The 18,087-nt window shown below is 41.6% G+C and overlaps 1 protein-coding gene across 1 annotated transcript; it reads left to right on the plus strand.

Annotated features, from left to right (window-relative positions):
* The first annotated feature begins 366 nt into the window (after positions 1 to 366).
* LOC139653207 (serine incorporator 1) lies at positions 367 to 11,348 on the plus strand. The gene is made up of 10 exons (XM_071530183.1): positions 367 to 644; positions 4,064 to 4,225; positions 5,185 to 5,378; positions 6,407 to 6,486; positions 6,648 to 6,785; positions 6,924 to 7,093; positions 7,328 to 7,418; positions 8,006 to 8,207; positions 8,810 to 9,040; positions 9,842 to 11,348. The coding sequence occupies exons 1-10, from the start codon at positions 606 to 608 to the stop codon at positions 9,978 to 9,980; spliced, it is 1,446 nt and encodes a 481-aa protein (XP_071386284.1). The 5' UTR covers positions 367 to 605; the 3' UTR covers positions 9,981 to 11,348.
* Positions 11,349 to 18,087: the final 6,739 nt, after the last annotated feature.

The following is an 18,087-nucleotide window of genomic DNA, read 5'->3' on the forward strand; positions in this document are numbered from 1 at the left end:
AACAACAAAGTGCAAAAAAACATAGATTTAAATAAATCCAATATTCAAAATGAACAAACCGCTCCTACGCCGTGTCAACTGCGTTATTTTTTTTTTAACATTTCAAATTAATTTTCACAGCCCTAAACTTAACTAAACATCGAATACATGCCTGACGCGCATTTTTTTCATCCTCATTCCGCCGCTGCGGCAATAAAACAGCCACCAAAAAACACCTTTGTCATTATATCTGAAAATCCCTCGAATGCGCGAGTTTATGAAGAGCACCTGAATGCAGCAATGTGGTACAGTTCCGTTCATAGACTGTACAGTTACCTCGACGTAATGACATCATCCTGCATGACGCACTGGAGAAAAATCATAGGGAAAGACACGATTGAGCACCACAGGTTGACGAAGGAAGTAATACACTCACTGTACTCACATATAGTGGGCTACAGTAACTGTTGACTATGTTATTTGTGTCCTGTTTAGTTCTCTGAAAGTTGAAACATTTGATTTTTCCTGTATTTACGGTTGGAATCCAACCTGGAGGGACAGAGAAGTAACGGGAGGAAGAAAACGGATTTAGAGACTGTCCGCTTTTGCACCGAAACTGGACAGTCATGGGAGCTGTTCTGGGGGCCTTTTCTGTCGCAAGCTGGGTACGTTCTGCTTTAGCAAATACGATGTGTGTGGCATTTACTGTCATCTAGTTTTAAACAGACCGAATATTGTTCGTTAAGATTGCAAGATAGGGTGATGTCATGAGGAGTAAGCAACAGGTTATCTCCCCACAACCTAGCCTCGACACGCGCCGTTCTCTCTTGTATGGAGAGAAGCTCCATTCAAAAAATCTCGCGATTTAGTTTTTCCTTGCTTATCGGCTTATTAAATGTGATTTACATGACTTATAACGTTTTCACCAATCATTAGGGTTTACTGGTGAATTCGGCATACACCTGATCCACCAAGCAGCACTTTTTTTATTTTATTTTTTTTACTTCTATTGAATTGATTCACGCTGCTCATTACCGCCCACCATAGTGTGTTTTAGTGGGAAAATGTTGTGGGAATAGCAGGCGAACCAATTCTAACGGTTGACATTTTATTGAAAAGGACCTGTTAGATTAATTATATTTATGCCGAATTGACTATTGGAAACTAACACTTCAGAAGAGGTCTTCAATCATGTTTTACAATGCATGCATGCATGCCGACATGCAAGGCCACCTTAAATAGACAGATTTTAGAATGGAGATTGGCGTGATTTTCTCGCCTTGCAACAGTAAACGCAACGCATTGGGTCATGGGTGGCTGAAGATGGATTTAGGCTAATAATTATTGATGAATAACTTTTTGATTGTTGTCTGTGCTACTTAAAGCAAACGCTCGTTAACTATCAGCTTATTCACGTTTCATTTTTCGAAGCCTGTCCTGTATCTATCTAATTTACAGTGCTGGACTTTGTTACAGGAGCACCTTGATAGATTAAGTTAACTACTGAACTCGGTTAAATATGTTGGCCGTTAGAAGTGTAGAGTCCAGTATATATGCCTAACATTTAGGCCAGTAGTCACACCTTGAACCCACAGCAAAGGGTTAATAACACACTTGGTCATCTGCTTACACGTGATTAATTGGATTAACTCTGCTTTGTTGCCTTGTCATAATACCAAAACAACTGCTATGTTCAGAAAAAGGTTTAGTCAACAGCATGTATTTATGTGGAACATTATAGAGTTTGGGAGATGATGCATTTTATGTTAGAGGTTAGGGTTTGAGTTGAAAGTGATATTGGATTACTGTGGGAAGCTTTGATTGATTATAAGGCCACCTCTGTTATTTTTATATGAATCAAATGCTCCTAGAACAACTTGTACAGTTATATGAGGATGAAAGGTCAGCTTAAGGCCCTTTGTGCCGGCAGCACACATACTTTATACTGCTTTTCCTCTCTCCTCTCTTTGTCCTCGCTGATATAGGATTGTCAAGGCTCAACACCCACAAGTAGAAAAATGCATGGGATGATAACTATGCTCCGCTAGATTTTACACCAAGTCATTGCTGGGGGTTTAGTTTGGTTTTGTTTATTTATTTGCACGTATAAAATGATAAAACAGAAGAGACAAATGTGCAGGTTGAGTTCAAAACCTATGGGCCTATGGGAACAACACTCAGCTCATAGCGGGGATTCAGATGCACAAACATAACAGTTCTATGGTTAATATAGTCTATGTATAAACTAGCCCTGGTTCTAGCTGCCTCTTGATTCAGCTGGCCCAGGTTTTAGGTCAGGACCGATCACAAGCATGACATGTTTGGTCATGTGCTAGCTGGATGTTATGTGGCACACATTACCAAGGCCTAGTGCCTGGTTTGTACTAAGCTGACCTTGCCTGTCTGTCGGGGGTATTAACTTGTTTACAATCTTCCAGGCCGGCCTTATCTCTCCACTCAAGTCACAACGCAGCGGAGGGACACATTTGGAGCAGTGTAGATAGCAGCTAATTTACAGGAAAGTGAAACTTATCTCGGCCTTGGTCTTACCTTCTGTTCTTTTCTAAAGGGGAATACCACTCAAATTAAGATTTCCTGTCGTTCCTGCAGTCTAGGACAGTCTAATCAACATTTGTGTATCCAAATGTCTCCCTCCCACATAGTGTTTCTTGTAGAACTTTTTGTAGATGTGGTGGTGGTAATTTGGTTCGCTCCTGGGCCATTTCCAGGATCAGTTTCAGTAGGTGTTGCAGTTTGAGAATGGCTCTTTTATGGATATGTGTGTCACGATATTTGGACAAGTGTGCTGTAATTACAATGGTAAATGTTATTTCTTTTGGGTGTACAGTAACACCAGATGATGAACTTTCATTATGTTGTTGTGATATTTTTTTGTTTTTTTACCTTCAGGACTCACAATGTGTCTTATCTGTATCTTATTCTCTGCTGCTGCGATGACCCAGTTTCCCCACGGCGATCATTAAAGTTTCATCTGATCTAAATTGCATCTTTCTCGCTGCAAGGGCAATTTTCCACCTGTGGGGGGGCACCACAACTAAATGAATAGGCTATAAAGAAAACACTGCTCCCACAGCCAGAAACCAAAGAACCTGTAGCTGCTCCTTAGACAATGACTGGAGAAGGATGGTAAAGGAGCCCATGAGGGATTGGCTAACGTTATCAGGTTCATAACTGACAACACTATAGAATAAAGCTCAGACAAAAAAATCTATCTCCATTAATTGTTAATGAAGTAGTAGCTGGGATATTTAAAACTGTGGCAATTTCGCCTGGTGGTGGTCCCTAATTGTAATGAGAGGTGGTGTTTGAAATTTAAGGACAGAAATCATGTAACATGGTGTCAGTTCACTGCACACAGCACGCTCATGTGTACCAACCGGCCGGTCTGTGATGCTTTATATCAAAGGAAACCAAAGAGACGAGAGAGGAAAAGATGTAACCTCGGTGACTCCAGCTCACTGCTGTTTTCTCTTAAGTTTCGATTCATCACTCAGAAGATTTTCAGCTAGTGTCTGTGGTGTCTCAGTTAGTGGGGATGAGACGCTCTTCTCTGTCGCAGCCCCACTCAGTAATTCCGGCTGGTGAAACAGATTCCTTTTCACATACAAATCTTGCCGTGTGCAGCTTTAAGTCGATTCACGGTTTCTGGCTTTGTGAGAGAGCTGAACAGCAACATGAAGGCTCAGGCTCATTCAAAACAACGTGTTTTCACATCAGAAATATCTGCAGGTTTCTTCTCCTAGCCCAAGTATATGCACACCACAAACCACAAACGTCCTGGTCTCTCTATACTGGTTTCCTGTAAAGATGTGACTTGTGATTATAAAGTCCTCTACTTATATAAGGCATTACATGGCCTTGCGCCTCATTATATCACCGATTTAAATACTCCCTGTAAGCCTACGCATGCTCTCAACTGTCAGGATGCAGGAGTCCTTATCATTTCCCTCATTTGAAAGCGCGGGTGTCGGGGAATCAGACGACCGGGCCTTGCGTTACCCTTGTCTTTGCTGGAATTTGTTTTTCAGACGGTGGCTTTTGTGTGCTTTCGCCTCTCCCCCAGGTGCCGTGCCTGTGCAGCAGCGCTACGTGTCTGATGTGCAGATGCTGTCCGAACAGCAGGAACTCCACGGTGACCAGAGTCATCTACGCCTTCATCCTGCTGCTGGGGACCGTCATCGCCTGCATCATGCTGTCGCCGGGCGTGGATCAGCAGCTCAAACGGGTACGGATCTGTCCCGACGGCGTGGACGCGCAAGGGGGGGGGCGTGACGAGAATGAGTCACTTTGTAGCTTCATATTTTAGGTTTTTTTTTTTTTTTTTTGCTCAAAACGGTGACTCACTCGCTTATGTTTGGCCTGTTGAACGGTGAAAGTAAAGAGAACGTTCTGAAATGCCTCCGCTTGATAAGACCGGATGAGAAAATGAGAATGATGATATTAATATGTTTTATTTGTGTAGCACAAGCAAGTAAAAACAACAAGGCACCGCCTGAAAAGAGACTTATAGAGTAATAGGCGGTGAAATGAAAATATAATAGTGAAGATAATAGGATAAAAGTAGGGCTGAACGATTTTGAAAAAATATCGAATTGCGATTATTTTGACTGATATTGCAATTGCGATATGATTTGCGATATTAGAGGGAATGATAATTTTTTACATAATTATTCTCATTTTCATTGAAAAACGTATTAAAATGATTATGGTGTGATTTTTGCGGGGATCTGCACCAAACAAAGATGTTTTCTTAAGCCTGTAGAATATGATATGTAGGCCAGGACATCTCTGCAGCACCACAATATTTCATTTAAAATGCTATTTTGACACATTTCACCTTTAACAAATATTGCGCCTCCTGCGATTTGAAAATTGCAGTAGGCCATATTGCGAGTTCGATAAAATTTCGATTAATTGTTCAGCCCTAGATAAAAGACATAAAAGCGAGACTAGAAAAATAAGATTTAAGAGGAAAGAAAATCAGGTAACATATGGGTGTCGTTTCAAAGCGAAGCCTAATCCGCAAAGAGACACAGTGTATAATCTGATCTGGTTAACGCAATCCAATACTGCACGCTCAAAACCCCATGAAGTGAAGATCCTCCTCAGCTTGGACCATGTTGACTGATTGAATATAGATATAGACATATAGATTGAAATGCTCATTCCTGTGATTTACCGTAGATCCCGGGCTTCTGTGAAGACGGTGCCGGCTCCTCTATCCCCGGCCTGCAAGCTGACGTCAACTGCGAGATGTTCGTGGGCTACAAGGCCGTGTACCGGGTGTGCTTTGGCATGGGCATGTGCTTCCTGGCGTTTGCCATCACTATGATTAACGTCAAGAACAGCAGAGACCCCCGCGCCGCCATCCATAATGGGTAAGCACTGATCACCAGGTCCTGTATATGTTTAACCTCTATTTATCAGTATTGCCCACCTATTATTTGATTAAAAGATTTAGACCTATTCCCTCCTAAGAATGACATTGGAGGCAGTTGTCTTAGATGGTAAAAAAAAAAAAAAAAAAAAGTGCTATGATCAAAGACACCTCAGCACTGGTAGGACAGTGTGTAATTCATTCACTTTACCCACATACACTTTCCCAGCATGCCCAGCGATTCAAGTTGGCTTCCGGTCCAAAGCTCTTCTCTAAAAGTGAAATGTCGAAAGTGAAACGTCTCAACCGCTCGAAGGAGCAGATTTCAAAATGTGACAGATTGCAAGCGTGTATGTGGCATAGTCACATGGTGAACCTTTTGGATAGATTTTGTGTGACTAATAAGATCTGGGAGGTAGACTTATAACCGATTGAAACTGGTTCAGCATGCAGAACACATTAAATCTTGCTATGGAATATTCTCTTGTTTTTTGCCATTTGACTGTCAAATGACTTTCAGTGCTCTGCATAGAAGAAATGCTTTGGGAATTCTGTGTGTGTGGGGGTAAATAGAAAAAGATATATAACAAGCACCATAATTACCTATGTTTTATTTTTTAAATCACATATATTGTTTATTTACTGTGGCAGAAATGAAGCTTTAATCATTTATATGCATTAAGTATGTACTTCTTTCTTTAGTGTATATCTTTTTGTAGTATGGAAAAGTACTGAATCTTTCATGCAACTTGTTGAGCACATCTTTGTGTTCTGTTCCTGTCTTTATCAGAAAGTCAAGGACATGTGAAACTCACACATAGTACCCCAGTTGGTACATTGTTCAATCCTCTATCCACTCCTTGTCTTCACTATTCAAATAAAGAGCTTGTATCTTTCTTCTCTCCGTGCGCATATAATACACTTTTTTGGAAAGACACAGACCTTTCCTTGAATTATTGATTACTTGCTTCAGTTTATACTAAATTCTAAATTTACATGCATATGTGTTTCACAATTTGTTCCCCCCAGATTTTGGTTCTTTAAGATTGCTGCCATGGTGGCAGTGACAGTCGGTGCCTTTTACATTCCAGAGGGGCCTTTTACTCAAAGTAAGAATTTAACATATTTATTTTCATCAAACAAACAATTCATTTTTAATTTTTCTTAGGTAATTCAGAACAAAACATCCAAGTTTTGATTATACATGATAAACGATGAATTCCCTGTGTGAGTGTGTACTGTGTTCCCTGACCTGCCTCTGTTGTTGCAGTATGGTTTGGAGTGGGCATCGCTGGAGCTTTCTTCTTCATTCTGATCCAGCTGGTGCTGCTGGTGGACTTCGCCCACTCCTGGAACGAGTCGTGGGTGGACAGGATGGAGACGGGCAACGGCAGGGGCTGGTATGCAGGTCGGTCATTCAGACTCTGGATAAGACACTGAACCGCTTTGTTAAGGGGTGTGTGTGTGCGAGAGATGTGACTCAGTCCCCAGTGGGAATCAAATAAGTTTATATGATGTTTACTTTATTCTGCTCTCTATTTTTTAGCGTTGCTGGTGGTAACGGTCTTCAACTACATCATGTCGTTTATTGCTGTGGTGCTGTTCTTCGTCTTCTACACCAAGCCTGAGGGTTGCCTCATCAACAAGTTCTTCATCAGCTTCAACATGTTGCTGTGCGTCGGGGCCTCTGTGATCTCTGTCCTGCCTAAAGTGCAGGTACAAGACAGAAACTACCTTTTCAATATTGGGGATTTCTTCATAGATTACAAGTATTCACTCCATTGAATCAACAGACTAGGATTGTTTTTCCCTGCGCAGTAGTGGTGCATGAAATAGACAAAATGTTTGTCTATTGTGATTATCTCTATAATGGGTAAATTGTTGGAATATCTCTTGCTGGACTTCCAAATGAGGACCAATCTGTCTGCATCAATCTGTATGTGTCCCCAGGAATCTCAACCACGATCAGGTCTGCTACAGTCCTCCATCATCACCTTGTACACCATGTATCTGACCTGGTCTGCCATGACCAATGAGCCCGGTAAGAGCTTTTGCTGTTTGCTTGAAATATGTAAAGTAATGATGCATTTAAAGACTCTGAAAGAATAGATTCTGTTAGCCTCATGCAAGAAACACGCCTAAACAAAGATGCGATGTTCAAATTGTACCTACCAAACAGACACAGTTTCTGCTTTTCAAAATTCATTGGCTACTATTTGACTCCATTGAGAGCTTATGGCAGACACTTAAATCTTCAAAGGGCTACAGCTCAAAACTGTCCCACAGCACTGCAACAAGCTCTAGTTCATTCATTCCCCCATAGACTGTGAAAAAAACACAAAAAGCATCACTGTTGATATGGAACGGTTTAAATATCATTTTCAAGCCAGTTTCACGAATGTCACGTCTCGTTCTTGCATGCATTTTTCTCAAGTGGGAGTATTAAAGGCATGTAAAAGAAAGTTAAGAACGCATCCGCGCGAGGCCCACATGTTTCATATATTTTCTAATAGAATCAATACACTCTACCACCATCCCAGCTTAAACACTGAGCTGTGAATTCAAACATTTTGCATTTTTTTCCCCCCACTCTCTCCCATGGGGGCGTCTACCCCTCCACGCCATCAGACCGGACATGTAACCCCAGCCTGCTGAGCATCTTCCAGCAGATCACTGCCCCCACACTGGCCCCTCTGGAGATGGAGAACCAGACGGCCGTGGTGATCATCGGCACAGAGGAACCCGTCCTGACGGCCCCTTACCTGCAGTGGTGGGACGCCCAGAGCATCGTAGGACTTGCGATATTTGTGCTGTGCATCCTCTACTCCAGGTAGGGTTCGTCCCTTTGGATGGGATGGACTGGGAGCAATCATCTGAGAATTGATGTTATGTTTCTTGTTCTATTGGTTGATTTGGTTGATTTTAGTGTACATATATATATACACCTTGTCAGTAGGTGAAGTCGTGCCAGAATCCCATTTCATCAGAATTGGCTGTGTGCAAATTATGTCTAAATATATAACAACAAGCCTCAAAAAACAGGGATATCAGAAAAAAGATTGAAGCCATGGGTCTGGATCCATACAGGAACATTCTCCTTAAAAAATTAAATAGTCTGATAAGGTTTCCAAATGTATGTTACTGTGACACAGTAAACTGTCTTGTCTAGCCCTAGTCTCTACTCCAAAACACTCTGAGTTGTAGCTTGAGAAGAGCAACTACTAGCCACTACTAGCTACTAGCCACATAACATTAGCTACTGTATAAATCAGATGCGTTTACAGCAAAACAGTGATAGTAACCTGACCAGATACAATGGTTAGCTAGCTAACAAGCTGACATTATCCAAACACAAACTGTATCCGATGCATCAGTGAAGAGATGGTCTGTTTCTAATCGGACATATCTATTTTGTTCCTGTTTTCGTCACAGCATTCGTTCATCCAACACCAGCCAGGTGAACAAGCTGACCATGGCCTCCAAAGATTCGGCCATTCTGGCTGAGAGCAGCTGCAGCAGCTCAGAATTATCAGAGGAGGGGAGCGGACCCAGGCGGGTGGAGGACAATGAGAGGGACATGGTCCAGTACAGCTACTCCTTCTTCCACTTCATGCTGTTCCTGGCCTCGCTCTACATCATGATGACCCTCACCAACTGGTACAGGTCAGTACTCGCCCCTTCCAACACACTACCCATGTTTCTATTCAAATTTCAAGCAAAATAAAAAAAAACAAAAAAAAAAACGTATCCACCAGAAAACATGGAAAGACTTTCAAGAACTGGAGTGGCTTTCCCAAAAGCATACAGTAGTAGCGCTAAGTATATTTACATACATAAAGTTATTCTTCAAGATATTTGTTCATTTCACAAGGCTTTTCCCAAAGTCTCGCAACTAATTAAACTGCTGTGTGTGTCTGATACCAGGCTGAAACCACCAAGAGATAAGATAGAAGGTCATCTGTAGGAGTAGACCAGCTGAAACTCTCAGATGTGTCCTGTTATTCAGGCAATGAGGCACTGAAATGTTCCAGCGCTACTTAATGTTCTTATGCTTAACTGACCAATAGTGAGAAACAACTCCCATAAGGAGGAATTTCATTTTCACAGTATAAGAGTAAGACTAGGAGAAAGCACCCAAATTCAGAAAGTATTTTCTTTTAAACAAGTTCAAACTAGTTCAGCTGGGTCTAGATTACTCACCAGCCTTCATCCACAAGGCAGCCACAGCTCTACTGACATGGCAGCATGACAAGTAATATATAGAAGTATTTACATTCAAAATCTAGGCTATATTCAAAATTTAGGCTATAGCCGATTCAGAATTGATAATTCTTCAATCGACTTTTTATGCTTTCAGCTCATGAAACTGATGATGCCTTTAATCAACCTGTGACATGATGGAAAAAAAACATTCATAAATACTGACCCCTAATTGTTTTTATTTGTTTGTTGTGGTCCCGGCAGCCCTGAGGCGGATTACAGTACCATGACCAGTAAGTGGCCAGCGGTGTGGGTGAAGATCACCTCCAGCTGGGTGTGTTTGGCCCTGTACGTCTGGACCCTGGCGGCCCCCATGATCCTCACCAACCGAGACTTCAGCTGAACGCCGACCAGCTGACTTCACCGTATCCGCCACAAACCTGTTCTTTTCTTACTTTTTACATAAACCTTGACCATATTGCCTAAATTCTACTGTCAAGACGGACTGAAGTTTTATACATGTAGGTGGAGTTTCATTACGTTGTTTATGGTTTTAATTAGCTCACAACTTGGGTCTGTGTCGGAGGTGCCCTGTAGGCTGCTGTAAGCGGTTGTTTTAGTAATTGCATAATAGTAGCAACTGCCCAGTAATTGGACAATCATAAGGACAATCACTTATTTGCTATGGAAGCACAAAAGACATTCCACAAGGAAAAACATTCCTTTTATAACGTTTGTGTACATTTTTATTTGTGTGAACACTGAGTTCATCACAAGGTCCAAAGTCAAACCTAACAACTCTATCGCATTTTGAAATTCCATGTTCTCAGCAAGCTAAAGCAATTTATTTTTGCTTACTCCATCAATAGAGCTGAAATTAAAGTAAAAAACCCTTGTTTCAGTTCGTGAATTACTGTCATAAATACAGCATTATTTTTTAGTGTGACTGCATTACAGATATTTCCTGCTTTATAGTTTACGTTGCAAAAAAAAACTTGTACACAAGCCATTGATGTTCTGTGAATTGAGGCTGCGCACATTTCTTTAGAAATTCCAGTATTACAAATAATTATCAATACAGCATTTATAATGAGAGCGTCAGTTTGTGAAGTTACTCCATTACTTGTACGGTAGAAAACTGATATATTTTGCTGCTATGCCTTTCAATGCCTTATATGTCTGTATATTTTTGGGATATTTGAACATATTGAATTGAGACCAATTGTAAGTACATGATTGTAGTAAATCAGTGCTGTTAGAAATGACATTTCTGAAGTATGATTCACAGTCAACGTAAGTTTCTGCCAAATATTTGCACACCCAGGATATTCAATATATTTGTGTCTTTGAGATGTGATAGTTATTTTCAGGTTCTAGAATAAATCCATACATAGTGACAGAACTGAAGAACAGTCACAAAAATGTACCAAAAAAGTAAAATGTTTGGTTAAATCTGATATGGGTAAAGATTATTTAGACATTCTCTCCGTTCTACAAATCAAAAGTATTTATATATAAACTTAAAAGTCATACCCTAAATGAAAATCTAAAATACACTCATAACTTGTAACAACTGCCAATGTTATTTGAATGTTGAAATGTATTAAAGTATATGCATCTAATTGTAATTCTATGAGATACCAGTATTGACCAAATGCCTTGTAAGCCATATAGATATACTGTAGTTACTATTTGATTAGCTGTGAATTGTGATGCTACACTTTCTATTTAGCTGTAACTGTTCTGTACTGAAAGACTGATTTGGAAGAATAAAGACATATTGATTTCCAACTGACTTTTGTCATGATTTCATCATGATTTGGCCTACTGTGCATGTATCCAATACCTGTATATTACACCTAGACTGGCAAGACATACAGTTCATGCACTAAGTTACTGGCTGTCATTATCTGTCAGATACTGTCCATTAAAATAGATATTCTCTAGGGTTCCACAGATGTGGGGTTTTAAGGTCAATGCCAATGTTCTTGTATTGAGGCTGCCGATTATAGCTTATATTTGTAACAATAATCTTATCTTAAAATTTTAAAAATTGAATGCCAGAAAATCTAATGATGTTTCCAACAAAAATTGTATTGTTTATAGTTGGATGAATTAGCCTCTGAAACAACTTTTAGTCTATGGGACACTAAAACCTTCCATTGAAACCCAGAATAATAATCATAATAATAATAGAAACAAATTGATAAAGCATTTTCATACATAGGTTTGTGTAATCAAAATGTATATTACAATCAATTCAGGTTAAGGTCTTCCCATAGGCAACCAGTGTAGTATTGATTAATTTTACAATAAATATGTAATCAAACAAACTGCCTTATATCTGAGGTGGACAACAATGCTGGGCCAATATCCGATCTCCCTAACCCTTAAAATAAAAGGCCAATATCGACCCCCATATCTCAGTCTAACCCTACTCTTCTCATCACAATTGAAACTAAACCAGCATCGATGAATGTGCCACACTTTATACAAACACATCAGTCAGTAACTGTCTGTCGAGTTTAGATGCGGCAGTGTGAAGACCCTCTCCTCAGGTTCCCTCTGAGCGCTGTGGACCACCTGGCACCTGAACTGGGAGCCTCGGTCGTCCCTGTTGGGCGTCAGTTTCAGAAAACTAAACATGGAGTAGAGGCCGTTGATGTTTAGGCTGGGGGGAGTGTTGAAGACGCCTGAGAGAACCTTCTCTCCATCCTTAGCCCAAGAGACTGAAACATCCTCAGGACAGAAGTCTTTGATGCAGAGGTTAAGCGTACACTCTTCATTCAATAGAGGGCATAATGGTTCAGAGTTGATGAACATCACGTTAGGGGGGGTTCCTGTTGAAAAGAGACATGGTGCATATCACAAAAAGATATTTAAAGGTGCTATGTGCAGCATTTTAATAAATCATGGCCACATTCATTTTGACATATAAGTATAATTACCATAAAAAAAATGAGACCATCAGCGAGAAGATCGTCATCTTCTACCGGCCGCTACACTGCATTTTACATTGTGAGCCACCTGGTCAGATTTGGAGGGAAATCTGCTGGATTGCTTTACGGCACAAAACAGGAAGAGGGCGCTGTTCTTCCAGAGCAAACGGAGCTAAAGCTTTCAGAGTTTCTGGCAATGGCAGATGGTGGAAGGAGTGAAAGCCCGGGGTTTATGGGAAACGTAGTCATAATTTGGAGAAACACTAGCACTAACAATACCACTGGTGTGAGATAGAGGCTACCGATTGTCTCCACTATGGTCTGATTTGTTTATCATTAGGTATCACAAGATGCATTTGCACTAGAGGTGTTTGCACAAGACATCTGGGACCTTTCTCTAGAGCGCTACTAATACCTTGAGTGTTGATATGGTACAGGACGTCTTTGTACCCCGGTGCAGGGAAGCTGGAGTGGTACGCACGGCAGGTGTAGACTGCACTCTCGTCCTCTCTGGCCATGACCAGCTGGATCTTACTCCAGACGCTGTAGAGGCGATTGTGGTCGGAGAAGGGTCCGAAGTGTGTGACGGTGCGGACCTGCTCCCCGTCGTTCCTCGACCACTCCAGGTGGACGTCCTCGGGGTAGAAGTTCTCCACCCGACAGCAGAGAACCAGCAGCCTCTCCACCTTGGGGATCTGAGGGATGCTGGAGATCTGGAGGAAAGATGGCTCCACTGGAGGTGTGTGTGTGTGTGTGTGTGGTGAGGGGAGTGGGAGGGGTGGTGTTACTTCATTTGTTAAGAGTCATCAACAAATAATACTGATGTACCAATTAAGGTTAGACTGAGATTGGATTTTGAAGGGTGGTAGACATTTTTGGACTGAGCCTGCCAATAGCCGTTATTTTGTGCCGATACTCAGTATCTCCAAATTTGACAAAGAATTGCCAAAATTTACAAGGATTCAGTGTTTTCCCCCAGAATTCCATTAATTTAGACCATGGGACACCAAAACTCTCCATTGAAACCCAGGATAGTAATAATAACAAAACATATTGCTGCCTACAGTCCTTGTGTGGAATCCGATCAACCGAATCCGATTAACAGCGTCTTGACCAAGTCTACTACTCTACCACTCTACTAATAAACTGCAGTTGGCAAATGGATAACACTAGTGCCAATGCTCCACATCGTTATTTTAAGGAATTGTCGTTTTAGCTCTACAAACATTTCTCTGAGGCAGAGCTGCTCTGGAGGCAGATTGGTTGACTTAAACATTAATGGTCAGAGCCAAAGAACTACAGTTTTTCTGAATAATTAGCATTATACTCAAGCGCAGTGAAAAATGGTAAGAGGAGGAAGCTAATATTATGAAACCTAGGGCTTTTACTAACTGAAATCTAGCCATGCAAGTTATAGCTAGTTAGCCTAGCTGACTTTCCAAGTTCAAACTAGCCTTACTAGCCTGTAGCTATCTAGGTAAGCTAGTTTGCTAACTTGCTGACCCTCCAATATCATGAATGCCATGGTCAAGAATGAATGTAAAAAAAGAAGTCATTGCTATTTATATTTTTTTTAATGTATATTTTAACCAGCGTTCCTCCTTTGCCATACAAGTTTGCCAATTGGTTAACTTGCACTGAAAGTCTGTGATTCTTTAGGTTCTTTGGCTCCACCCACTGAGGTTCAACTCAACCAATGAGATAATTGTCTGAATATCTGAATATTTATGAGCAGCTCTGCCTTTGGCTCAGTTATACCACTGTTAAAACACTGCATGGAATAAAGTTTTTTGAGAATACTGTACGACCTGACATGGATATGATATGACAGAATTACTCACCTTTCACATTGACAGTGGTCTCTTTAGTGATCCTCTTGCCCCTGTACAGCACCACACATTGGTACGTAGTCAGGTCTTCAGTGACAGTCAGACAGACAGTCAGGACGGAGTCTATATGGTGTCTGCTGTCTGACTGGAGGGAAGCCTGGTCGCTCAGATCCTCAGCGACCAACACTGGATCTGATTCTGACTGGGTGAGCGAAACCGGGACAAAGTCTGCACTGGTTGTTAGCTTGTACCACTTCACTTTGAGCTCTCTCTGTCCAACACTTCTGATGCTGCATTTTAGTTCTGTTGGCACCTCTGCGTATATGATGCTGGGGCGGATGATATCAGAGACACTTGGTGTAACTGTGGAGAGAAGTATGAACGTCATTACACATTTTGATAGTGGTCTCTCCATCTTGATTCTTGAGACTTAGTCTTTCCACTACTACAGGTACTACTACTGCTAATACTACTACCGCTACTACTAATACTACTACTACTATTATTGCTACTGCTGCTACTACTAAAAATAATAATAATAATGATAATTAGGGTTCCACTGATATTGGGTTTTGCTGACATTCACTGTTTTTAGAATTGACCATTTTCATGCCAAGCAATTCCAAAAAAATTCAAGTATTTCCCCCAGTAGTAATACGACGATTACTACTTCTACTAATAACAGTAAAACATCTTTATACTTGTGTGGAATCTGATCAAATTGTTGCATTAGAATCAATTCAGGTTGAGGGCTTCCCATAGACAACCAGTATAATATTGAGTACAAGAAAAACCAGTGTAGTATCTCTTCCACAGTAAATATGTAATCAATCAAACTGCATCATATCCATCATATCAGAGGTGGACTGCCTGGCTGATATCTAATTTTTAATTAATGGCCAATGTCGGACTGATACATTGGCAAACTGCTATATTGGTCTAACTCTAATAATAGTACCCTAATAACAATGTTAACTTGTTCTTGTTTTTGAAAACTACATGTAAACTCTGTGTGAACAGAATTGCACAAAATTTCCATGAAATGGAGACCTACCTCTGTTGAAATACCAAAAGAGAAGCACTGTGCCTCCAATAACAGAGATGACCACCAGCAAACTGATGACACTGGTAACAGCTATCAGTGTGACAACGTTATAGAGGGGCTGCGCTGGAGCTACCAGGAGGAAGGGATTGAGAGACGTATTAATAGAACATAATGACGGTACTAGGGCATAATGACTTGAACTCTGTGGCTGGAGAACAGAGCAATGACACCCCACCTTGAACTGTGAGTGTGACAGTTTTGCTGTAAACCCCGCTGTAGGTTTGGTGTTTGATCTGGCAGACCATGTGGATTTCTCCACCCTTCACTGCTGAGGAATGCACCGTGATGCCACTGCGAATGCTGTAGGTGCCGTCTGCGTTGAGGACGGCCATTTCGGTGCAGACGCGGGAGAGGTGTTTTGCACCGGCGGGGACCGTGTGGGAGCCATTTTGGATCTGCCACGTCACGTCCAGTTTCTCTGGGTAGAAACCTGTAATGTCACACTGTAGAGTCTTCTCCTCGCCTTCTGCCACTGTCGCTTTTTCCGGGAGCGACACTGAAGGTCGAGCTGGGAGGAGAGTTCAAACAGAGTACATCTTGTTCCGTGTTCAGTTTGACATGCTAACTAGCCCAGAAATACTGGCTTTTTAGATGTTTGCTTGAAGAAAGAGTGCTTTGGAACTCCTTCTCCTTCTCATTTTTCATTTCATTCTTTTTCAAAACACCATGCACAATCCAAAGAGCACCCTCAACAAATGCCTCCACTCACCAAACCCCAATATCAGCACTCTCTAGCCTCTCAATTAGCGCAGATGTAGAATAAGCTTCAATTCCTAGATCACCGAAATTACAAGCAACCAAAAATAACAAGGGGTACAAAGGTCAGAGAGCTCTTCAAATATTCCTGTGACCATTGAAAGATCATGGAAAAGTGAAGTGCTAGGAAAAGAAATAGAATAAGAGCTAGGGAGAGAGAAAGAAGGGACGTTTTTGAGAAAGTCCAGCTGAGAGGGGCAATGGGAATATTCAGCGTGCTGCAAAAGAAAAAGATACGATTCTTCTTAGCTGGTCAGGGCCGATACTCATCAAACCTCTGAGAGTATCAGCGCTGATTTCGGATCACAGATCAAGTCTCCTTAATATGTGATTCCTCAAGACTTTAGAAAGGCAAAGGCGGTTCTAGATCAGCTCACCAGGTTGTGGATACTGACCACAATGAAAGTGATCTGAGTAAAAAATGTTATATTGTGATAGTGTCCTGCCAAAATATCGTAATATACGATATCATCGTATATTAACACAATACCCAGGTTTTTTTGGGGGGGTATTATTTGGGGGGGGGTGTTATTTCTTCAAAATTACATCAAATTTCTAGGCTATAATAAAAGGAATAGTTCACCCAAAAATGAAAATTCTGTCATCATCTACTCACCCTCATGCCAAATGAAACACAGGTGAAATTTGTTAGTCCATATAACACACAGGGAGGTTGCCAGCACAACTTGGTAGCAGCCTTCTCCAAACAACTGAAGTCAATGGGGACCTGTTCTTTAGAGTTCCAAAACAAAAACAGCCAAACAATAGAAAGACCTATACACCATTATTTGTTGCAAATCAATCAGCTGTAGTTAAGATTTGCACTAAATGATGGTGTAAATATACTGTAGGTCTTTTTGGAACTCTGAAGAACTGGTCCCCACTGACTTCAGTTGTTTTGGAGAAGGCTGCTATGGAGTTGTGCTGGCAGCCTCCCTGTGTGTTATATGGACAAACTTCACCTGTGTTTCAGCTGGCATGAGGGTGAGCAGATGATGACAGCATTTTAATTTTTGAGTGAACTATTCCTTTAATAATTATTAACTGCCTAGAAATTTGATGTTACCATCCAATGTTCGATATCGCGGGAAATATCGCGATATTCGATAAGACTGAATATCGGCCCGAGCCTAGACAAACAGACAGAAGTATACCCAGCACTTCCAGCGGAGTGGCCTCTGTGTAGACTACAGGTGTGATGATCCTGCAGGTGTAAATCCCCTCGTCTCCCACGGTCACGTTGCGTAGCTGCAGAGAGGCGTTGCTCCGCAGCAGGCCCATTTCGTCCACCAGAGACCCTCCTCGGCTCACGTGCGCGCTCCCGTCCTCGAACGTGTACACGACGCGCTTGTCCGAGCGCTTGTCCACCACGTTCCACTCGACGGTGAGAGTGCTCCACTGCACCAACTTGGTCAGTTTCTCGAACCAGCAGCTGAGGGTCACGTCTGTGCCGGCCAAGACGCTGAGCTTCCTCGCGGTTTGGGCCGAGGAACCTGGAAGCACAGAGGGGTCGGTCCGCAGTTCAGTGCAAAGCAGCATGTGGCCGTCTGTATACTGTCAATACAGATGCAAACTAACCTGACCAACCAAACATCTACACCAGTGGTTCTCAACGTGAGGTCTGGGGACCACCAGGGGTCCTTGAGGGGGGTTCCAGTGGGTCCCCAGCGAATTGATGGATTGTTAAACTTCACCATTATTTCATTTAGAAGAAGTTAACACGATTAAAGAATGTAGAAGAATGACTGTTTTGATCATAGTTTCTCTGTTATCTCTCTACCTGCAATACAGATAGTCATGGAATTCTGGACAAAATCATATCTGACAATAAAAACATTCTCAGATTTGGGTCAGGGAGACAAAAGCTCATCAAATGAGGGT

The sequence above is a fragment of the Centroberyx affinis genome, unplaced genomic scaffold (assembly GCF_046629955.1).
Source record: "Centroberyx affinis isolate AG114_WGS23_722 - 3 ecotype Tasmania unplaced genomic scaffold, CSIRO-AGI_Caff_v1 ptg001895l_1, whole genome shotgun sequence".
Lineage (NCBI taxonomy): Eukaryota > Metazoa > Chordata > Actinopteri > Beryciformes > Berycidae > Centroberyx > Centroberyx affinis.